Raw genomic sequence first — 24,196 nt, forward strand, 5'->3', positions numbered from 1 at the left:
AGAGAGGTAACAGACTGCAGACAGAGTCTGGAAGCCAGGCAGGTTTGTTTTTCCATGGGAGGTGCAGCTGGTGTAGGCAGCAGCACTCTGAGCCCACGGGCAGAGGTGGCAGAGGGCAAAGAGGAGCTGCAGCTGGGAGCCAAGCAGGCAGGGCTCACAGCAGGGTGTGATGGATGCCCTGACAGGGAGCAGGCTGCTCTGAAGCAAATCTGCTACAGAAAACACAGGTTATTACTTCTGAGAATGGGATGATTAAGCATCACAGGTCCAATTTCTCACCACCTGCCAAAAAAACAGCAGTACATCATGCAGCTCACCTCTGGCATCCACACAAATGTGTAACTGCAGGCTTTCAGCTGGGAGCCAGGATTTGAGCTGGCAGGGGGATCACTGCTATTGAGAATCAGAAATGTGGATAGGCTGAAAGAGCCTTGATCTCTGAATAAAAACATAGATCCAAGCCTGAACGTTTTTCATTTCACAATTCCATTCATTTATCCTCATTTTTTGGAATAGATAGATAATTTGACTCACATTTTTAAGAATGCTTAAAATGACCAAATAACCCTTTAAAAAAAGAAATCAATAAGCCCTCAGCAAGGATACATCCAGTGCTACTTTCAAGATGCCTGTATTTCAAGGCACTGCAACACTCACCTTATCAGAAGCAGTTCAGTCACCTACTCATGTAAGATTACTTCTTTCTTTTCCAATTTCAGTATGATGCTACTTTTGTTCTGTACCTTGTGCTCCCTGCAGTGATTTTGCCTTTCTCCTGCAGGCTTCTTTCAGCACTATCAATCATATCACTCTGTTAAGTCCCTTAAAGCAGAAAGAGATGAACAAATTGTTGCTTTGCAATTTGTTAAGAACTTCCTTGCTCTATGAGACACGCTCATGGATTAAACCTATGATTTTTTTTCTCTGTACTTCCTCTAGAACAAAAATTTTTTAGAAAAGTCACACAGACAGAAGCTTTAAGTCCTGCATGCCAAATCCCAGCAGTTTAGAAATACAAAGACGTTATTTCACATACAAAAAGTGCTTGTTGTCCTTGTGGGATACACTTAGAAAAGAAAGAGCATATCCTGGAGTTGGCAAGGTGGAGTGTGACTGAAAAAACCAAATAACCAAAAAACCCCTCAACAAAAGAGCATAAATGGCCACAACATGGCCATTTTCACTGTACCCCAACCCAGGGAGAAGCAAAAAAGGTATTGAGGGTTCTGCTAAAAGTGTATTTTCTACACATTACCAAAATCAAAATAAACACACATTTGAACAGTTCTTTGCAGCATATTTTTCAGTTTTATTTATAAAATCAGATGCTCCTTTAAAGTGTACAGTTAAAATCACAACTGTAAATTCAACCACAGCTGAATATTGTTTCAATAAAATACTCCTACCAACTGATGTAAAAATTCATTCATTTGTGATTCAAAACTCGATTCAGCTGGAAGATAAACTTACCAATACATTACTCATTCAGCAAGTATTTACCACACTGTAAAAATACATGAGGGTCCCTTCTGTTCATAGCAATGCCATGAAAATATCTGCACAACAACTCATCTTTTAAAAACATAATTCTACATTTATGAATACAACAACAACAAAAAAAAATTGCCAGCGAAATCCTCTGAGGGTTTCCAAACTGCTGACACCCCCACAGGGGGCAGTAACTGCATCAGTGCTGTACCAGCATGTTCTCCCTCTGACCACTAAATAAAGTGATTTTCCAAGCAGCTCTAAACTGTCTGCAACATTTTGCCAGGCAAAACAAAGCCACAGAAACAAAACAGCAGGTGCAAATCCAGCTGCAGCACTCACTCCACTGGCCTTTCTGATCAGAAGTGCATCTTGCTGTGATCACTCCAGCACACTACAGAGACTGAAAGATTAGTACAAGCTGAAGTAAAAACTGCCAGTTCCTGAAAACTTATGGAAATGAGGTCAAAGGCTTGATAAGGCATCTCATTGCAAGATGAAGTTGTGGTTCTAGCAGGGTAAAGAGTACCTTGGGAAAGTTTGGGGGATTTTTATCTCAAGGATAAAACCAGCTGATTTTGCAGCCAAGCCCATTTGATTTTTGGGTAAATAATTGTCTCATCATCACACAGGGCACTGATTCATCTGTTCATTCCTCTAATATTATTCTCCTACACCATAATTTTTTCCATAACCCAGGATATGTGTAGCCCCAGAGAAGGGCTCCTTCACCTAAGATTCAGCCAGGATTACAAACTTGCAATTCAAACTCCCAGGCACATGAATTTTCATTATATATGGCCAGAGGGTCTGGGGTATTCAGAGCAATTTAAAAACTGTCTGGGCTGCTCAATGATTGTACTGGGCACAAATTCACAGCAGCAGGGGGTACAAGAAGGGTTAACATCTCCAAACAAGAAACACAGGTAACATGATCAGGTTTCCACATACAGAATCTGGATCACTTGTAGCAAAGACAGCACAGGATACAGCAAGTGAAGACTCCCAAATTTTACTCCTGAGTTTGGAATAAACTGTGGGTATGCACCTTTGTGTCTCTGCCTCTTTTTATACAGCTGGGATAATAAAAGCAATTTTTTTGACATGTTCATGGACCTATGGATCAAAAGCATTATTCAAGTGTTAGGTACATACTGCCATTCTCCTGAACCAAGTCTCACTGTTTTACAAAAGAGATGACATGTCTGCCTGCTAAGACATTGCAAATCAGCTCAATTTCATACTTGGGAAATAAACAAAACTTTCAAACTCAGGAAATAAAAATAACGTACACAAAAGAGTCTACTGTTATCATAACTTTCCTTCTGGCTTAGGGTTCCAAGCTGTTTTGAAGGAGACAGCTGTCCTTACCTGAAATATTCAATTTAATCCATTTCACTAAATCTCAAAATGCATTGAAGCAATCATTTTAATTTAAGCACAGCTAAGTAGAATGGATTCTAGTGAATAAGTCTAATTTGACAGACAAGTTAATTAAGAAGCTTCCCAATCAAGAAAGAACCCTTATACAAAGTATCTGATTACATGTTTTAGAGCAAATATTTTAGGCAGTGTGCTTATAAAGCAGAATACCATGTTGGGAAAATGCTGTAAAAAGACTAGGAAAGGTGTAAGATATTGCCCACATCTTCCTACTTGAATACACGACCTGCTACATGTAAACACCTCCTGAAGTCTCTTATTTTAAGAGGTGTTTGATGTTTGAACACAAGCAGTACTGAGGATGTGTGGACCTCTGCTGATTTACAACACAAGAAGAAAACCAAGCTCAAGCTGAAGCAACTGAAAGACGAAGAAATGTAGCTTAAGAATAAATAGAAACCAACAGGTATAAACAGAGCAGGCAAAAACACTGAAAAAACCCCAAATCCATAAAAAGAATGCTGCCTGAGTCAAATTAGCCTTGAAAACTCCAAATTCTGTAAAAATAACTTTCCTTAAAATAAACTTTAACAAGAAAGATTGTCACTGGATTGACTTTTACAAGTAAAGAAACCTTTAGATAAATAGTTTTCCTTCAATGGCCTGCAGATCCCAGTATTTTACTTGAAGCTTACCAGTAACTGAAAGTAGAGAAATGAAAATATTTCACACAGCAGCAAAAGGATTACACAGAACGAAAGGGTAAGTAACATGTTACATTCTAAAACTCTTTGCTGAGAAAGCAAAGGTGAGTAATAACACCACAAGGAAAATCTGATTACATCCAGCTTTTGATAAACAGAGGGGAAATCAGACAAAATTTACCAGGTTTTGAGCCAAGCATGTCCTGTTTGAAGAGCACTTTGAGACATTAATAAGAACAAGTCCTTTTACATACTGGAAGTGGTTACCATGTTCTGAATTACCAACTCCTTTTCCATCCATGGGTTTCAACAGCCAGAGACTGCATTACAATGAAAGAGGTTAAATCTTATGCAGGAAGTCAACAGTGCTAAGAAGTAATGAATATGTGGCTTGATGCTCAAGTTTAGTGCCACAACATGTGAGTTTTGAAAGCAGAAATGAAATTAATTCTTTTTTGTTTTGGCATCACCACAACAAAAACGAATCAGAGAAACTGCTAAATAATTTCCTATTTGTTATGTCTGGATCCAACTCCTCTAACCACTCAACAAAGAAAACATTAAGATACAAACCCGTCTTCCCAAGCACTACCAACATAACATAAAAGATTGCATGTAACTACTTTAATTGATAACTACTTGCCCTTGAGAGAGAAAATTTTCCATGGGTCTGTTTTTAAAAAGCAGAGCCTGTGGATTGATACTTTTGGGTTGGTTGGGTTTTTTCAATTGCTGTATGTAATTTCATCTCTGGTGTATTTGCAAACCAGTTATTCTTAATTAATTTATGTATCTGTCTTGATAAACACAGCTTTAAAATCAAAAGCTGTAAAACAACTTGACTCCAAAACATACATCACAAAAAACATAGGGAATAATTTGCTTTTTTTCACTTCAGTTTACTTCTTTTTGATGGGCACAAGCTGGCAAAAGGCATTTGATGCAGAACAACCCAGCCAGTTTCAGCTGCTCTTTAAAAAGCCTATGGATTCTCAAACCAGCTACATCAATTTCAGAGCCTCAGAATATTTGGATCTTTAGTTTAGACCTTTAAATATTGAACAAAAATGAAGAGTACTGTAGCTTGGCTTCACTACACCCACCTTGGAGAGTAAACATGCTCTGATCAGTAGGTTCATCACCACAGGTTGTTAAACACTGCATCTTTTCACACTCACTTGCTAACTTCAAAAGAACAAACACCCAAACCAAAAAAATCTCTGTATTTCACTCATCATTGAGCAGTTAAAGGTCACAAACAACTCATTCCATGTCAAGTCTGTGAGGTCAGGAAGTGAAACAGCCTCCCACTGAAAGATTGTCTTCAGAGTCATGCCAGGAGTGGAGGGTGCTGGAGGAAGATGGAGTTTCACGTGTGACTGCTGATGTTGGTGGCCATGGGACTCGGGGCTGGCAGGGAGCAAAGGCAGAGGGAGGAGGGAGGGAATGACAGCAGGCAGCTGCACTGCTCCCTGCTGTGTCCTCAGCGTGGCACGACTGCAGCTGCCTCTCCCTTGTTCTCCATGCTGCCAGCAGCCACTGCAGCCTCACAGCTTGCTTCCCTGCTGTCACACGTCACACAGCCCTAGGAAAAGGAGCAAGAAACAGTAGTTTAGATTCTTTTTATGAGTGTATTTCAAAGGGTCAAATCCTATGGAATGATACATTGCAATCTCTTGAAACCTCTCACCAATGGGGTGAGACCTCTCTAAAAGCAGAGATTAATTATACAGGTATCTTGCACCTGCCATTTACCTTACCTCAGTTAATTTGGTTAGTGGAACATGCAGTTCTACCTTTGAGATAAAAAGGCATGTGACTTTCTTGAATTTGAAGCTCTTATCATTCAGCTTTATAAGCAAATTCCTTATTGAAGATTTGGACTACAGCCTGAACAGCAACAACACTGACCAACACAAACAGCTGAAATGCCTGAGTGTATTGATATTTTTCTTATTCTTTAGAAACAGTAGAATATTGAAACAAAGTCTCCAAACAGAAGTCCTGTATTTCTTGCTACAGTCAGAAGCCTGGTTGTGTTTGCAAAATCACAATCTGCACTGGAAAACATGATTTTCTGCTTAGGAACAGCTTCAGGACCTTAGATAGAAAATAGTGGTATTTGCCTACCAATACATTTCCTAACATTTGAGATCATAAACATTCAACAGAATTTTCAACACAATCACTGGACACAATTTTGCTATCTGAATCAAAGACAGTGTTCTTAACCACAACAGGACACATGTTATCAATGAGGTACTAAGAAAACAAGGACTGGTTTTCTGGTCTTTTTCCATAGCCAAGGACATACATGTGTTAGTTTTTCTTCTCTAAGAATAAACACCACATCTGAGAAGCCACACTTCACAACCCCAGCCCAACATGTAGTTCTAAAACAGACAAGAGGTTTTTCTGGTACACAAGTACATTAACACAGCCTTAAAATTTTCTGTACAGCTGAACACTGAAGCTCTAAGTCTTTGTGGGACTAGATCTGTCTTGCCATTCTCCATAGCACCTGGGAGCCCTTTAAACTGATTCAGACATTCTCTAACACATGTCAAGGCAAACCAGAAGCAGTTCAGCAGTGCACAAGAGTTAGACCAGCTAAAATAATGAAGTGTAAGACTGAATGAATGAATACACCTACAAAAAACTGGCTATTTTTGTGTTTCTTACAATACACCTGACCCTCCTCTGTGACTGAGCATTTTTCAGCTTCCTTAACACACCTGACCTAATTTTTACTGATATCCCAGCATTATATCCTATTCAATTATAGCAACAATTTTATAAGAAAAAGAGCAAAGGACTTGATACCAAGAGAAAAAACCAACCGTAGATGCCTTACAGGAGATCATGACACCCAGTAGCCAGCACTGGAAGATGGCCCTGGCTGGAAAAGCCTGGGCTGCCCAGGGCAGGGTGACCTGCAGCTCCTTGCCCACTGCTCACCTGGGTGCTGATTTCCAGGGGGACAGTCTGGGTCCTGATCCACGAGTGCACCTCTGCAAGCTCCTTCTTCTGCCCATCTGTGAACCAAGGCTGCTGCTTCTGCATGACTGCCAGCTTCTCCAGATCCTGCTTTAGAACCTCCTCCTTGATTCTGCAGGGAAGAGACCCCTGTGAGCACAGCTGTACTACACAAGCAAGGCAGGCACTGACATGGTGAGAGTCTTCACCACAATCTATGGCTGAAGCCCAGACAGCATCAGCTGCTGAAAGGGAACTGTACTCATACCTTATTTGCTTTGTAAGGCTGCTTTCAACACTGGGCTCACAGTCTGGGGTTTGCTTGCTTTTGTTGGAATTTTTGGTTGTTTGGTGGTGATTTTTTTATTTTTTTGTTTTATGGCTTTATGTGGTGCTTTTTAAAATTTGGAATCCAATTACAAATTTTATATATATATATATATATATGCAAGCTGATTACAAGCAACTTGCCAATAACCTGTATTTTTACCCCTTTATGTATTCAAAGTACAGGACAATAATACTAATTGTCCTGTACCAATCCCATTAATACTTCAGCAAAAAAGGTTACATGTTACCTTATTTTAACAGACGAGGGAATGGGAAAAAAGTAGACAAAAGCAAATAAATAGCCAGGCCTAAACCACACAAAAAAAATCTAAGACACCTTCTTGAAGTTTCATTGGTATGTGTGCTGTTTCCACAGTCTCACTTTAATCCTATAGTTCCATGCACAATTCCAATCTACATGTCAGAAATTGTTGATGTTTTCCAACCTGTTTGGCATTTGGTAATTCATTAGAAATCTCTCAGGTGTGTGATCCATCACCCAGGCTGACTCATGCTTCGATTTATAAGCTGTCCCTTTTTCTTCTGCTTCCTGATTCTCCTCTTCTTTGGAAGCTTCAGAAGAATAATTACTGGCAAAATACTTGCTGCTTTTCCCACTACCTGCTGAGAATGACCATGGAAGAAGGAAAAAAAAAAAAAAAAGGCAGATGCCTGGAAAATCCCAGTAATTCAGCACAAGTACAACACCCCCAGTGTATTCTTGCAAGTTAATTCTGTAATACAAACACAGGTATTCCCAGATGATTGCTCTAGCAATTACTACCTATTGAGAATTCAAAGACAAAGTGCATTGTCTCAAATTATTCAAGATCTCCAAAGCTCTATTCACTTTTCTCAAAATTAATTGGCTCAACTCCTCTGCTTCTGAGAGGTCCTGCTCTAGGCAGATTCACCTTTAGTCAAGATGCAAAGTAGTACCTAACACAGAGAAAAGTGATAATGACAAAAATGAAGAGTGACTTCCAGGTTAAAGGAATAGCTTCTTAGACTCACATTTCCAAGTACAGTGACTGAAACAAACTTGGCTTCAGACACTGAAAGCCGGTGAAAAGTAAAGGCCACGGATCTTCTTACAGCACTTCCCATCCCCAGCACAGTATCCTGCTATTAATTATATGTTAGCAAGCCATCTAGCACCAAATATCTAAATCTTGGGCCTGCCTACCTGTGCCATGACCAGAAGTCTCGTTGAAGCTAGAGCCTAAAGAAGCAGATAAAGCTGAACCTGATGCTGCTGAGCCTGAACCCAACTGTGAGTCCTCGTACAATGAGCGGTCAGGAAATTCAGGAGCAGCACTGTTACCACTATCTTCTGGATCATTATCCTGGGGACAAAAAGCAGATCCAACACATCCACAGAAGTTACATTTAAGTACGCAAAAGGAAATTCATGCAGTTATTGCATTTGTCACATGTTGACCAAGTTCTCCTACCAATTCAACAGGTTTGGAGGTTTTAGCTCTGAAAATGAGTGGCGGTTTAGAACTCAGGATAACACTCTCCATCATGGGTGAAAATCAACAAGCATCTGAACTCTAGTTTACTGGTTTCTGCTGTAGATCCTTCCCCAATTTGTCAGGATATTGTATGGCTGCATAAAGTTAACAATTTCTGCTGACAAGAGAGGAGTCAGTTCCCTTCACATCCTGTCAGATGGCATGAAGCAGCCATACACATCAAGCAAAGGTGCACTACAGGGAAAATGAGAGTCTTCCCCTGATTCACTATGCGAAGCAACTGCTTCAGCAGCTCCAGGTACACCAGCTCCCCTTTCAGGACCCTACCCTGCAGTTTCAGCTGATCCAGCCTTTCCAGCCCAATCTGGATTCAGGAGGCAACATTTTTTTCCTTGCCTGCAGAGCTCAGATTCCTGCCTCTGAGTTTACCGCGGAAGTTGGAGAGGCCTTTTCTATGCCCATGTATGGAAACCGACCCACACGGATCCCTGTTCTTCTTTCATTAGCTGCATCCCTGGGAGACAGAGGGAGTAATTAGAAAAGTATCTTCCCTTTGTTTTGGTTCTCCACAGAGACTGTGGGACTGGGTGAAAACGGATGCAAATTGCGCAGCGCTAACCGAGTTCCACATGCATAAAAGCCCCAAACCCCAAATTCTAGCTGACAGTTCCATTGAAAAGGCTGCTGCCAGAATGCTCAGCAGAAGCAGCTTGTGGCAGCCTAGACCAAAAGATCTCACATTTCTGTCATTTACTAAGTGCCCACACTGTACTGGTAAAGTTCCCATAAGCACAAGTATAAACTGCTTTCTCCACCTCCTGTGCTATTTGTGACCTGCAGCCTACATAGCACAGCCAACAGAAAAAGCAGCTAACAAAATCTGTGTCCCTGACACACAGATCATCACCACTGTTTTGGTGGCAGAACACTCTGAAAGGCAGTTTCTCCTTTACATGAAAAACCTTTGTTACTTACGCGTTTATCTTCTGCATGTGGCTTAACATCAGCACTAATGGAAAGCTCCATGGGTTTTGGCAGCTCTTCTTGAAGCAAATTCAGCTGAAGTGGGGAGCTGCTCCTTGAGCTGCTCAGCAGCAGGGCCTGCTCACACTGGCCCTCTTGCTGGTCCTCCACAGACGAGTGAGGAGAGGCTGGAAAGGGCTGATCCACAGAGCGTGGTGTGACTGGTGATGGAGCACACGGAGGGGGTGCTGGAGGTAACGTGGTGCATGGATATGAAGAGGGGGGATAAACACACTGAGGGCTAGGGAGAAAGACATGCTGAGGCATCTGAGCATACATGGGGAAACCCTGAAAAAATACAGCCATAAACGTGCCTATGTTTGGGGGATAAAAGACTGGGTATGACTGTGTTCCACAGCATAGCTGTGATGAGGACATGGACTGAGGCTGTACGGAGCGAAGGGCAAGCTGCTCTCCTCCAGAAGGGGCTGGAAAAGTAGACACTGGATTCAAATAGGCAGGAAATCCCACAGGAGGATGCACATTCAGACTGGAGGAGCTCAGACAGGACACTTCTGAGGGAGAGAACAACTGTTTCTGATTTGTTCTCTTCTCACATGGAAGACTATTTCTATTTTTACTAGAAGCGTGGCCATCTGAGCACTGTCTCTGAGCTTTCTGGCGCTTGAATTTCCCATGTTTTCCTTTTTTACAGTTAGCTGGGCTCATCTGCTTTGAAGGCGAATCACCTGAGGAAGAAAAATATTCACTGTTATTACAGAACCAGAGGAAAAAAAGAAAAAAGAAAAACACTGAGATAAATAAGTGTGGCTTAGTCAGAGAGCTAACTTTCCTCTGGATAATTCTTCCATAAAACAGTGATGGATTTGCTGACATATCTACAATATTTTTCTTCATGTCATCAATTTTCTTATTGATCACTTTGGCTTATCCCAATCAGATCTTTTACATTCTTTCAAGGGGAGGCAACAAACTACCTGGGATTTGCAGGCTTTATTGCAATAACTATCTGCTTTGTGAAAGTCTAAGATAGCAAGATACAAGACTGAGCAGACCTTCTGTGTGAGCAATGCTGCTGTCAAATCTTGGCACTCCAAAGGAAGCATTCTGTAAGCAGCAACAGTAAGACACTAACTTCTACAAAGCAGAAGAGACTTCAGGGCCAAGTTGGTCTTGTAAATCACCTAACAAGTCTTTATTTCTCCACGCTGCTGCCTACCTTGGCCACAGGAATGTCTGTTGTTACTTCCACTTCCTTGCTGAAGGTAAGTCCTAAACGGAGAGAGCAAGACCCTCTGTCGGAACTTGTCAACATAGTTCTGCTCCTCCTTTTGGGTGTGGGCTGACAATGTCTCCTTTGTTAGCCCAACGGGCTTGAAGTCCTCGGGCAGCGCTGTGAGACTCTGAGCATTCACAGGAGGCAGCTCGATTTGTTCACTTCCAACAGCAGCATCCTCCATTGTAGTCACTTCTTTGAAGAGGGAAGAAAACAAATCACTCTCTGCTCTGCCCTTCTGGCGTCAACTACCACAAAACCCAGAGTGTTAAACAGAAAACAACCTCAGCTGAGCTACTGAGCAGAGGCATGGGGAGAAAACACCCTTTCAACTTAAATGTAGCTAGACTAACATCAACTGAGCAACTGACTTTGCATGGTCTGGAAAACTTCAAATTCACTTTGAAGTTAGAGGCACTTCTTTCTTCATATTTTCTGAGTCAAATAGCAGCTACATGCTTTTTTGGGGTTTTTTTGCTTCTTTCTGCATTAAAATGAAGTAACATTGGCCCCATAGTAATTTTTATTTGAATCCTCAATGGCCAAAAGCACATTGTTGTGTTTGAGGCATATGCAATGAAGTTCAAGGGAAAAGAAACAGTGTAGTCTGTTAAAACTATTTTACTAAAATACCCTAAAAACTTCCAGGCTCAGGTTTTTCTTCACAGCACCCTGAGAAGTACTTGAATATTTCAGAATTCCCATTCATCGAGGAGGTGTCTCAAATGAACAAAACTTTCTCACCGTGTACTTCAGGCTGGAAACATTGTGTAAATTTAAACATCAGTCAGTGTTTTGTGCGTGTGAACAGTACCTGATTCAGGGTGTGGGACATGCACTATAGTGCTGCTGTAGCTGCACTGGCTGGTGACAGATATGACACTTGGAGCCTTGTTGGACAGGGTCAGGTCTGCCAGAGGAGCTCCCACCATGCCTGCAGTTGTCTGGTCTTTCAGCGTCTCTTCCAGACCAGCAGATATTGGCGTGTGGGACTCAACTGCTGACAGCATAGCAGTATCTATTGGCAAATGACAAAGTTTCTACATGGAATTCCATTCCAAGCACTGTGCTCCCAATTCACAAGTCTCACTGGTTCAGAAATAACCAGTAACTATGCAGACTATTAAATAAGACAGTTTTATATAGTAAAAGTATTTACATGCCAGTGCAATGTCAGCACATACTAAATGTGGCATAAAATGAGTGAACAACAGAAGGTTCATTTAACAACAACAAAGAAGAGTTCTTTTGATCATTCAAAGACTTCACATTTTAGCTTATATTTAAATGGGAGATCTAGGCAATTAGGCAAATATTTACTAAAATACTGTTAGCAACACAACAGTTTGAAAAGTGGACAAACACTGAAACACACAAAAGTGACATATAAAAAAACCCAAATCAGTTTTTGTGGTTCTAATGTGATGGTCAGTACACTTTGTGTTACCTTCCAATGCCCTGACTTCCTGCTGACTTTGCTGGACTTGTTTGTCATCTTCTGAAGATGACGATGATGTATTTGCAGAAGATTTACATTTCCTTTTCAATGCTGGAATACTGCAGCTCTCTAGATATCTGAAATGAAAGCATATCACAGGAAGCTCTCTCTACTTTGGGGGGTGTTTTTCTCCATTTGGAGAGACAGACATTTGAACAATCCAAACTGGAGATCCAGAGGTTGTTAACTACTATTTTAAATTCACTGCAGGAAGTTCTGGACACGTATCTGCTTTCCAAGGAGTATTTTAAATAAAATCTATCACTCTTTGAGGGGAGGAAAAAAAAAAAAAGAAAAGAAGAAAAAAGATTACATTATCCACAGAGTTAAAAAATACTGACATTTTATAAACTATATCAGCTTTCTGTTTTATAGGGATGTTCTCACAGTGTGTAATGAGAAGAGACAAACATATTAGGACCCCAAAATTCACTTAAATTCATACTGCACCCATGACAGACGTCAACAAATAGTTATAAACAGAATCTTAGGTCCTAAACTTTTCATTACTGTGTAATTCAGATTGGGCAATCCATCCCAATGCTCAGAGAGGCAGAAACTTTACAAACAATCCCAAACTGATCTCACAGCTCAGACGGTTTAAGGCCAATGCAAATTGCTTGGATATTTACTTTCTACCAATTAAACTTTCATCACTAAATTTGTTTCATAATTTATTACCTGATGATACTATCAACACAATTGATCTGCTGATAGGAAGGAATATGTGGAGTCTTCTTTGGATCATCATAAAATGTGCTGCCTGGTTCTGTGCTATCCCCTCTCAGGGTCTGAAGAAAACAGGAAGCAGGGTGCCTCTTCCCTGGAACAGAGAAAACCTTTAAATATTCCTCTCAAGGGCAGCTAAACACTACCCTCACACAGATACATTTATATACACACACAGGCAATTATATACTGGAATCCACATAGTGATACAAGGACCTATGGCCTATGATAGCACAGCTCTCATTACAAAGTTATTCTGCATTTTTATCTCAATTTATGTGTTTTGAGGCACAGGAATGAGAGGGGGAAAGATGCCTGAAAAAAGTCAGTCCCCCCCACCACCTTAAGCATCCATTTGGAAAAGCAAGCAAACACAAAGAAAACAACATCTAAAACCCCCTGCATTTAAGTTGTAAATAAAGGTGCAATTAATATTACTCTTCTTTCAATTTATACATCACAGAATCCAACCCATTAGTTAACAATAATTCACAGTTTTGTGTACCATGGATACACTGGCTGGAGCCCTATCAATGTTGACAGTGCAGTCCTCTAGGACAACACCAGCAGTTAACATTACAGAGCAAAATGTTTTAATACAGATTCCTGTGATATTTGAGGGAGCATCCAGGTTTCTCCATACATTTGTGCTGCATACACACTGCAAATTATGTGCATTAGTATAACATTAAGCACTGAGTAACTAAACCCCTACTTCAGTGGGAAGTAGGGCCATATTGTCCAGCCTATGATCATTTATTGGAGCTCACATATAAACAACCAAGGGGAGCTTCCACACTACTTGCTACAAGCATGTGTGCATTTTCACCAGAAGCTGTTAAAGTACAAAAAAGGAGAAGTTTGTTAACCTAGAGACAGATAGGTTCCTCCATATTTCAAGGAGGAGTTAAAAAGTTATTGCTGAGGTTATTTTTAGGGATGAACTGGGGGGAGGGTGGGGAACTTGTTTGTTTGGATTTTAAACAAAACCCCTTCTCATGTCTAAGCCATGATAAAAAAATGCTATCTGAAGTTCTCCAGTGTAACACCAGGTAGCCAAACTCCTGGCTACAGATCTACAGGAGTTCACGTTACCTTAAGGATCATAACCACATTAACTTACCCCCCAAAGCTTCTGAGCTCACAGCCTGCTCACTTGCACTCTGTGCCTTGCTCCTTGATGCAATGTACAGCTGCTGCCCCAGGTTCTTTATTCGGTTGACATCTGCACAAACTTGCTGCAAGGTCATCTTGAGACACACAAAAAATGCAGTCAGAATAAAATGAGCACAAAGAGGCCATAGGAGCTGACTTGGGTACTTGTATTCTTCAAATTGAAAGGGAGCAGACTATCACAACCTAAGCCTGGTATCTATTGGTATTTGTAAACTTGATTAATCCAATTATCATGGATAATTTAAGTAAATTAACTATGATAAACCTTGGCATTTGAATGTTTTAATACTCATGCCAAACACTGAAAGTGAGAATAAGCTGATGACTTACTCAGGAGCCTCACAAGGAAATAAGGTATTTGCAATGCTTGTGTGAGGACAGCACTACTTCCACTCTCTTCTACAGCAGTCAGCAAAATTAAGAGCAAAAACCAAAAGCCAGCACTCTGTAATTAACCAATTCAGCTTGGACATGGCTTTACTCTTCCCACTTCAGTAAAATTCATGATGAGAAGCACACATGTGCACAGCACACAGTTTGATTTTTACAGGTGTATTTTCACTACTCTGCAGGCAGTGACACATTTACAGACTTACTGGTTCCTGTGTTTCCTCTGCACAGTTCCCATTGGAGTCACTTGAAGATGCTATGCTGATGTAGTGCTCATAAGAGCCACTGCTTCCAAGGCTTCCATAACCACTGGAAACATTGCTGTGAACCGGCTGTATGAGAGAAAAAAAATTAAAAAATCATCCTCTGAGAGAACAAAGTGAAGGAAACAACATACTTTGCAACACACAACTTCAAATAAACAAAGACAAGTATTTGTCTGGGCTCTACCACTTCTTATGAAGATTCTCTGCCATGCTTCAAACTGTTTCAAGATGCAGATTTACCTTTCAACATAAAGACTTGGCAAAAAAGACAGTTTTGGAGGCTTTTTGGGTAATGAGGTGGGTCTGTATCCATGTAGAAATTTCCTTTCAGACCTTTTAAAGCACCATCCTCAAAACAGCCCACTAATCAGACCCAAGTCTCTTTAGCCTTCACTAAGAAGGCCAGCCTGTGTTCTGAAATTCTTTTGCCTTCTTTACCTGCAGAAGCAGTTTGTAAATCTGTCCTTGTAATTCTCTTATCTCTTTCTCCACGCTGCTCGTTTCTTTACTTCTTGGAGCAAAGACATCTTCATTCAGAGGGCTTCTGGAGAGAGCCAACAGTATTTCACTGTTCATTTTTATTTGATGAAGAAAAGATAGCTACAAACACTTAGAACAGCTTCTTAATGGATTTTGATTATTTTGACTGTTCTGCTGAGTCTGCAGGGAGCAATGCCATCTGTCCCCAGAGCTGCTCTGAGAGCAGGGAAGCTCCAAGGAAGTCAGTACACCAGCAGAGACACCAGGTAAGGCTGACAAGCACCTACCCCTCTGTCTCCTTCACTCAGAAGGCAAACTCATGCCCCATAAAATCTCATATAAAAGATCACTTTGTAAAGTCAGAAGGCCATTCACAAAAGCTATTTTCTCTAAGAGAAACCAGGTAAAAAGGTAGCAAATCATATTTTCAAATTTCTTGAAAACTAAGGAGAAACATCTGAAAAATTAATTTGTATGTTCAATACTAACTGCATTTTAAAAATACTTCCTCTTGGTAAATATTTAAATGCTGTGTCAAGTAAATATACCAAAAGAAGGTCAATTATTGGGTTTTTCTGGTGAGCATGAATGAATTTTAGGTAATTATTTGTTGAAGTGATTAATTTTACGCTGCTTTTTAGCTTTTGCTCATCTAAAACTGGAACTTTGACTTGGACATCAACTATATGCAAAAACCTGCTAAAATAAAAAGCTGGCTTTGTCTTTTACTTCAAAGTAATTCACTTATTTTCACACTTGGTCAACAAGACTAATGCTGTTCTGAAGGAATGGTCTGAAGACAGATGCTAGGCTGTTGTCACATCAGCAAGAGCAAATGATGTCCTTAGTTCAGTACTTAGACTGTTTTGTTTTGCAGAGTAATCAATGAAAAGCTCTTTATTTGATCAATTCCACACTGACTTACGTCCGGACTTTGTGTCGGCCAATGATGAACACAACTTTCCTGCTCCAAGGATTCACAAAACTGGACCAGCTGGTGTCCAGTATGACATAATCCCCATTCTGAGTACAAAATCTAATAGGTAAATGTTCAAAAGGGGGTTGGCCAGCAAATTTCAGTACTGGAAGAAAAACAATCAAGAAACAAGGTTTAGGTTACATTATGACAGTAGTGCAAGGAAAAACACTAATGACTGGGGTTCACAGAACTTTGGGACTGAATTTACTTTGATCTCAAACTGACTGCATGAGTTAATTAGTTAATTTTTGTCTAGATTGCAGATGAGTCACATGTCAAGCAATATGATCAAGGGATGATAAAGAATCATAAAACCAACAGAAATTCCTCTAAAAGCAGCTCTTACTTTTCCGGTGAATAGTGATCATCAAAGGACGATCTTCCGGGTGCAAATACATCAGTATGGATGTTCCAATTAAATCCTGAGGTAAGTAACCCAACAAAGGCACTGCTCTGAAACCCAAACACGTTATCACAGGTTATGATATCATTTTGGCTATTTCCATCCTAAACCCTTTGCTGATCAGTGAAGTGCCCATGCACAACTTACAGTGAAGTTAACTAAAGCAACAGAACACTTCCCAACCCATCTCATAATCCTGCACTGTAATATTGACACATAAATACCCATGACAAACATTTCTGTGCCTGGAGATTTAACAGATATTCACATTCGCAGGCAGTTTTGTGCTTGTTTACATGCAAAAGGACAAAAAAAAATTGTATCTTGAAGACAACAGGTCATAGGCACAATATCAGTAATTATGCTTGTTTTCACTGTTGATGCTACCACAGCTCCCTATTGCCCTGGATAAGAAAACTGACTGCAGTTCTGTTTAACATGTGTTTTAAATCAACAAAAGAGATCACATCTGTGCAGTGTGAAATGCTTTCCATGAGTGGACTAACACAAAACTGTTTTGGTTCATTATATATTGCCAATCACACAGTTCAGCCACTTTACTTGGGTTTCCAGCTGCATCACTAAATTATTTTTTCTGCCTCTCCATACATACCTCACAGGTCTTAAAAACTCAAATCTCTCACCTGTCATCTATGTCCAGAAAAACACATCCAGGGGTGTGTGTGGTGGTGAATATTCTTTTATCCATAGGAATTCGAGGAGCTAATAGAAACAAAATATGCACTAAGACAGAAAACTTGGGCATTACTGTTGCTCATGATATTTACTGGTTCCTAAACTTTATAATTGTTCACTGCCTTCTAACCAGTAACTCAGAGAAACGTTACATATTTCTAGGTATTACAGACTTCTCTCAAAAATAAAAACAACAAGTAGAGCACAAATGCTTTGGGGCCTGGCAAAGGCAGCACAGATATTCTGGATTTGCATGCATGCACACACAAGCTGCAACTTACACAGGTGAGACCACCCAAGCACAGGTTCTAAACAAAGGAAGAAGACTTTCATACACAGCATTTTTCTATTGGCTTGGATATTTTTCCACTGGAACCTCCTGACTTGCCTTCATATCCAGAGTGGATTTTCTCAGCCAAAGCTAAGCAGCAGGACTCTGCATCCACATGGACAGAAGTGCACACGTGGACCAAGTACGGGGTGATTCGGAAGGGGTAACAACGTGCTTCTTGTTCTTGATCTTTCCCACCCCTGAGGAAAAGCAGAAGGGATTAACACCATGGTTTCAAGGCTCACATACTGTGTGCCAGGGCCGAGACACTGCCCAGAGGAGTTATGCTGAGCACAAACCCAAATAATCAGGTCCCATGCACAGTCCTTTGGGATGCAAGGTCAACACACTCAGCAACACTGACCTCCCTCCTGCTGAAGTCAAGTAGATGTTTTGTCTCCAACACTTGCATTCAGAGACTGTTTAGAAATGCTCCTGCTCTAATAGTTCAAGATTACCTTCTAATTCTCAGTCCAGATCTATCCACAAAACCCACTCATTCAGTTTTGTGCTTTCCTTCAAGCTAAACAGTTCCTTTTCTGCTTGTTGTTTATTCTGTACCATTTTTAGGAAAAAAAATTAAAATATCTGTCTCCCTCAAGGTTAGTTTTCACAAATCCACATAAGAAAAACTGCTCCAGACTTGGTGCATTATTGTTCTTTGACTATCTTCCATAAGAATTTGTCTTCCTAGAATGTTTTTGAACTGTAGCAGCATACAACATTCCTGATGACATCTTAACCAGGGCTTTGCAACAGCTGTGGTAACAATTTGCATTTTCTATTGCAAGTGCTTTTCCACCTGTTATAATTTCAGTATCGTACCCAGATTTTACAGAAAGAACTGAGTTACATTTTTGAAGATTATAATTTACACTAAATGTTACTTTCTTATTACACACTCAGTTTTGTAAAATGTTTCTAGAGAGAAGCAAGTGAAGTGAGTGTCATAAAAACTACTTCTTGTCTTTGGGAAAACAAACTATACAAATGGAAATTGGATACAGCAGAAGTCTAACTCATAAAAAACCATTTTCTTACTTAAGCCTAGAGTGTGTGCTTGTGAAAAAACATTTTTATTTATAAAGCAAACATAATCAAAAGACCTGTTACATAAGGGAAGCAGGGACAGATGTTGTACAAAAATGTGGAGAAGAACTGTTACAAAATGTTTATGTATCCAAAGAACAGTTCCCCCAACCTAACACTGCTATCTGTGCTGCTATATTCATTTCAGGTGCCCTTTCACAATTCAAGAGACAAGGGTGGTTTAAGAGCTAATGTTGTTGTAACACATGAATGAATCAATGATCAACTGAAAGATGGAGTAAGTGCCCTATCTGCTCAGAAGCAAACAGTTCTTACTGAAATCCAGAGATCACCTGAGGCTGGGACAGAGCTGCACTGAAGGTTGAAAGCCAGTCTCAATTTTTTTCCTCTTTTAGCTCTAAGATTAGTCAGGTACTAAGCAACAAACAGCATTCACAGCAGCAGCAAGTCAGGCTTCAGAAGCCTCAGGAGTCAGGCTTCACAGTGGGACTTAGGTGACTTGAGTTTCCACTAAGGCTTCTGCTCCAATCTCTCAAGCAATCTTAATCTCAAGCAAAACACTCTGCCTCCACTCAGACAGTAAAAGGGGGAGCAGCAATTTTTCACAAGATCACTCTCCCACATGACAGTACTTAAGCAAACCAAAATGTCCAAGAGAAAAATACATAAACAGTTCTCCTTATGTCCCAGTGCAAGTTTATGCATCACTCTGGGCAAGATGTTCAAAATGTGCTACTGGATGACAGCATTAAACACAGAAAGGCCATTTTGTAATGAAGTTTCATGAGCTCACACTGGTCAGACATAAAAATAGAACAGTTTCTGCTAGTACTGTACCCCTTGTCAGCCTTCACAAAAATAGAACTGTAATAATGCACTTACCTGATCCTGCAGAAAAAGGATTTCACCTGGGCATATTCATATGGAGAAGCTAATAACATGAACACATGGAAAGTATCAGTTAATATCCTTAAAAAGGTCACACCTATCAGAACCATGGTAAACTGTGCATTCTCCAGGCTTTCTGAGCAAAACTGAAGTTTCACAACCTGCTCTTTGTTAGCTACTGAACTGTCTGTTCAAAAGTCTGCTCCCACCTCAAATGTTATCTCTCCCTTCTCTCAAAGTGAGAGTCCACTCATTCTTAGAGAAATTGATGACCTGGAACTAAATTCAGAGGAAAGGCATATTAAAAAAAAAAAAGGAAACAAATCAACCAACCAATCAATGCACCAAAAAACCTTCCTCTAGTGCATCACTGTGAAAAGGAAAGGTAATACTTCCTGGCTTTATGAGCCAAGTACCAAAAACTATATACAGCCAAGAAAACCACAACTCCACTGGGGTGCCACTGCTCTGCTGGGTAGGCACATCACTGGCATCCAAGTTGTGGAATCCCTGGCATTCAAAACCTCCAGATGTCTCATATCCTTTGATACCAAGGACTTTGGACTTCTCAGAACTGATGCCAGAACAGCCCCACGTCAAGGTGGGCAAAAGACACAGCCTTGGCCTGCAAGCTATGTGTGAGCTGCTCACAAAAAACACAGGACTCAAAAGGCTCAGTTCAGACACATCCAGCACTAAGTAGCAAATCAGCTTAAAACTTGGGTTTCATGAGCTGTGTTCACAGCAGGCAGTGAGTGGGCCATAGACAAAGCACCTAAGCAACCATAAGGTGTAGATTAAACAACTTTAAGCTCACAAGCAGACTTTCTTTTCAAAAAAGCAGCATTATTTGTAATGAGTAAGATGATACACGAAACAACGAAGTATCTGCATTTTATTTACCCCAAGTAAGAGTTAAGCCTTGAGGAGATTAGCTAGGACTGGTCCCACAGCCACTCCAGTTTTCAAAGTGGAAAGGAACAAATGGGGCTGATGCACTTTGCATCTAAAACGAACTACTACTATGTCCTCATTCTGCAAGGGAAGACACACAGAGCATTTACAAGCATTGCCACGTCCCACCTGTCTGACTTTCCATGTTCCAAAGGGGCAGGTGAGACTGATCAGTGTGTGTGTAGAACACACTCACATCCTGAGGGACCAGCAACTCCACAAACCGGGAGGAATCCAGCACTTTCTTCTTACAGTTCAGAATAGATGCTGCCTGCTCAGAAATATGCACTATGCGTCCAGACAGCAAAGAAAACACAGCCACAAAGGTGTCCTGGAAAACAAACATTAAAGGCAATCATTGCCTGAAACAAGGCAGTGATAACGTAAAGATAACAAGGAAAACAATGCCAAAACAAACCTACCAACCCCAAACCACCACAACCTCAAGCCGAGGCTCAAAAATGTCTTGGGTAGTGTGTGATCTACTACACTCTCCAGTGCTGCAGCAGCGTACTCAAGATTTACAAATGCTACTAAGACTGCATTAACATCAAAACAGATTAATGCTTGTCTTTGCTCTGAATGACTGGTTATCACTCCACACACTCCTCCACAAATTTCAGAGGATTCATCACAATTCCACACACAGAAATGTTCTGAGAGCTTTCCAGTATTTTTTTGTACTTTTTCAACATTAGCAATATTTTGACACAGCTCCCAACAGTACTGAATTTCAAGAAACACTTCTTTAAAGCAGAGTCAGAAAGCATAACATCTATTGCAAAACACGAAAAAAATAAATGCAGAGTACAAACAGAAACCAAAAGTCCCTCACAACTATCAATCTGATTGGTTTTAAAAAATTTCTACTATCTCAAGAGATTACTCTGCTGTAAATGAATTCTCAACGAGGTATTTGTTGCTTGTGGCCAAAAAACCAAAAAAAAAACGAATTTGTATTTCTTCACTCACTGTCATTGGGTACTGACACAGCACAGATAAGATGTAATCTTGATTTATCTTTAAAAACCTGAAGGTCTGTCTGGCTAAAATTTAAAGGCCTTTTAACTTTACACATTTTATTTCCACAAAACAATGTTAAGTGACTAAATTTAGTGAAATTGAATGAAGTCCTTGAGTGTGCCTGAATTCTTACAGTGTTTTTTGGAGTGTGTTCAGATGCAACTGCCACCAACTCTTCTATGCTGTATGTCACCACATCTGCCTGAAACACTCTTCGGTCATTCAGAGCCTGGAAAAAGTCATTGTTTGCTAATTGCAAAAAAAAAAAACCAAAACAGAAAAAGCAAAACAAACACAAGGAAGTCAGTAAGGAGACTACTTTGAAAATATTTCTTACAGCCCTTGTACTTTTGTCATCTTTTTGGTGAAGTCCAAGGTGAGATGAGAAGGTCTGTGTAGTGACAAAGGGAAAAGGAATACTGATTATACTACTGGAGTAATCTCATTCTGTTACAGAATACAAGCATGAAGAAGTAGTACAATTTTAGCTACTTAGTTCTGTGGGAAAACACAAACTAACCAATAATTTTTCAAAGTGGGATGGGAATACCATTTTTTAAATATACATAGAAAGTTACTATTAGGCACCTCTTAGCTATGGGACTGATGAAAAGAAAAGCACTAGGGGGTATCTCAACAGAAGAGATAACACTGTTGTTTAACAACAAAACTGGCAACAAAACCACAGTGCTTCAGAAAGTCAACTCTGCAGGGTAACTGGAATGCATTCTTTTAATTCTACTTGCTGCCAGACACATCTGTGCACACCATGCTGCTCTGCCAGGTTTTCTCCACACGTACCTTGGACCTGCTGGACACACTGCAAGGCATAGTTGAGAGCACTGATGGTACTGGGCTTGTTAGAAATCCTTTTCTCTTCAGGCAAACACCTTTTCATTTCTTGGATCATCATCATCATATCTCTGTGTGACTGGCTCCAATTCAGCTGCTCACTGTAAAACAGTGTTAGACTTCACCAGAGAATTCTGGTGTAGATTTTTTTATTCTTACCCAATTAAAATTACCCTCTAAATTAACATTTTATGGGAATGGCTACACAGTCATGTAATATCCAGGTATGTCCTAATTCTCATTCACTGAATTTCCTGCTGTATCTTTCTCACTTCTTTGGAATTGAAGTTTTTCTCCTCTACCTTCCCCCTTCCCAACTCCATGTCATGGATGGCAAAGTCACTTTGAAACCACTCAGCTTGCTAAGATGCCTAGCAACCAAAAATAAGATGATGTTTACTCTAGATTTTCTAAATAACAGAGGTATTAAAATAATTAACAAATGCTGATTCTGGATCTCTCTAACCTAGGATCTTTCTAGCCTTGAAGGCTGTACCTGTTATAAGCATCTCAGGGAACCATGAGGTCCTCAAAATACACCTGATGCAAAGATCTCATGCCTCGTGACTTCAGAGTCCCCGTCACACTTCTGAGCTGTTCGCTTCAACAGCTGCAGAACGGTTAACAGATAAAATCTCCCTCTCCTTACGTTTGCTTATTCCACTGACTAAAAAATAAGCAGTCAATATCCTCAAATCACGGATTCTAATCTTACACATAAGATATGAACTCCATTTTTTAGTAACTCTTTTCCAGTCGACAGTGCCACTAGTACCGTACTCTCACTACATAAAACATTACATAAGTGTAAGTATTGCGTGGTAACTTCACAAGCCCGTCCAACGCTGCATACATTAGAGCCCTTTAACTCTTTATTCGATTAACAAAACAAATCACTGAATTTCCGAATCCCACGAAAAAACGTTATTTCGGCAATTTCTGTGTCGGTACCGCTAAACAGTGTTTAGCTGAAGCCCGAGGGCGGCTCAGCCGCTGTCGGGAGGCGGCACGGCTCACCGGAGGCGCGGGCAGCCCCGCGCCCAGCGCACCTGCACACGCCGCGGCCCGTGACCGCGGAGCCCGCGGAGCCCGCGGAGCCCGCGGAGCCCGCGGAGCCCGCGGAGCCCGCGGAGCCCGCGGAGCCCGCGGAGCCCGCGGAGCCCGCGGAGCCCGCGGAGCCCGCGGAGCCCGCGGAGCCCGCGGAGCCCGCGGAGCCCGCGGAGCCCGCGGAGCCCGCGGAGCCACACTCCCCGCTCCCCGCCGAGCGCTCCCCGCCCGCCGCCCGGTACCTGTTGGCTTTTTCGGCGGACTCGGCGCCGTGCAGCTCGGTGCCGCTTCCCGCGCACGCCGCGCACCGAGCGCCCGCAGCCCCACCGGGCGCCGCCGCCTCCCGCCCGGGCCCGGGCCAGGCCCGAGCCGCGCCGCGCTCCGCGCTGCCGCCTCGGCGCCCGCTCGCGTCCATCCCGGCTCCGCTGAGCGCCACGGCGCGGGGGGCATCGGCTGCCGCGGCGCCTGGGCACGGCCGGACCCTCGGCCTGCGCCGCGGGGAGAGCACGCGCCGCCTCACGGGGCGGTGGGAGGAGCGGCGCGCCCCCCGCCTCCACCGAGCCCAGCGGGCACCGGGGCGCTCCCCCGCCGCGCTGCCCCCCTCAGCTCGCCGCCGCCCGGCGCGGAAGGGCCCCGCGGCCTGCTGCTCGGCCTTCCCGCCCCGGCGAGGCCGCGCCTCTCCCGCCGAGCCCGGGCTGTCCCCGCTCGGCGCCGGGAGCGCCCTGAGGGGCCGCGCCCCCGCCCCGCGCCGTTACGTAACGCGGCGCACGCGGCGGCCCCGCTCCCACACACCCGCGCCACGTGCGCCGCGCCCC

General features: G+C 41.9%; 1 protein-coding gene across 10 annotated transcripts; it reads right to left on the reverse strand.

Moving 5' to 3' along the window:
• Window positions 1-1,285: 1,285 nt before the first annotated feature.
• PER3 (period circadian regulator 3) lies at window positions 1,286-24,196 on the reverse strand. Of its 10 annotated transcripts, none has more exons than XM_064397105.1 (21): window positions 24,174-24,196; window positions 22,284-22,435; window positions 21,616-21,731; window positions 20,589-20,790; window positions 19,500-19,548; window positions 17,625-17,767; window positions 17,185-17,263; window positions 16,484-16,590; window positions 16,084-16,240; window positions 15,117-15,222; window positions 14,619-14,744; window positions 13,970-14,096; window positions 12,799-12,940; window positions 12,067-12,194; window positions 11,434-11,637; window positions 10,563-10,814; window positions 9,335-10,071; window positions 8,068-8,227; window positions 7,328-7,505; window positions 6,534-6,684; window positions 1,286-5,160 (listed from the first exon to the last, which is right to left on the reverse strand). In XM_064397105.1, the coding sequence occupies exons 2-21, from the start codon at window positions 22,399-22,401 to the stop codon at window positions 5,059-5,061; spliced, it is 3,384 nt and encodes a 1,127-aa protein (XP_064253175.1). In that variant the 5' UTR covers window positions 22,402-22,435; window positions 24,174-24,196; the 3' UTR covers window positions 1,286-5,058. The 10 variants fall into 10 exon arrangements, 9 of the variants coding, with proteins under 9 accessions (XP_064253175.1, XP_064253171.1, XP_064253169.1 ...); XM_064397101.1 differs by lacking the exon at window positions 24,174-24,196 and adding an exon at window positions 23,624-24,034 and having other exon boundaries at window positions 15,117-15,219; XM_064397099.1 differs by lacking the exon at window positions 24,174-24,196 and adding an exon at window positions 23,624-24,034 and having other exon boundaries at window positions 10,563-10,811.

This window comes from Passer domesticus, chromosome 22, assembly GCF_036417665.1.
Source record: "Passer domesticus isolate bPasDom1 chromosome 22, bPasDom1.hap1, whole genome shotgun sequence".
Taxonomy (NCBI): domain Eukaryota; kingdom Metazoa; phylum Chordata; class Aves; order Passeriformes; family Passeridae; genus Passer; species Passer domesticus.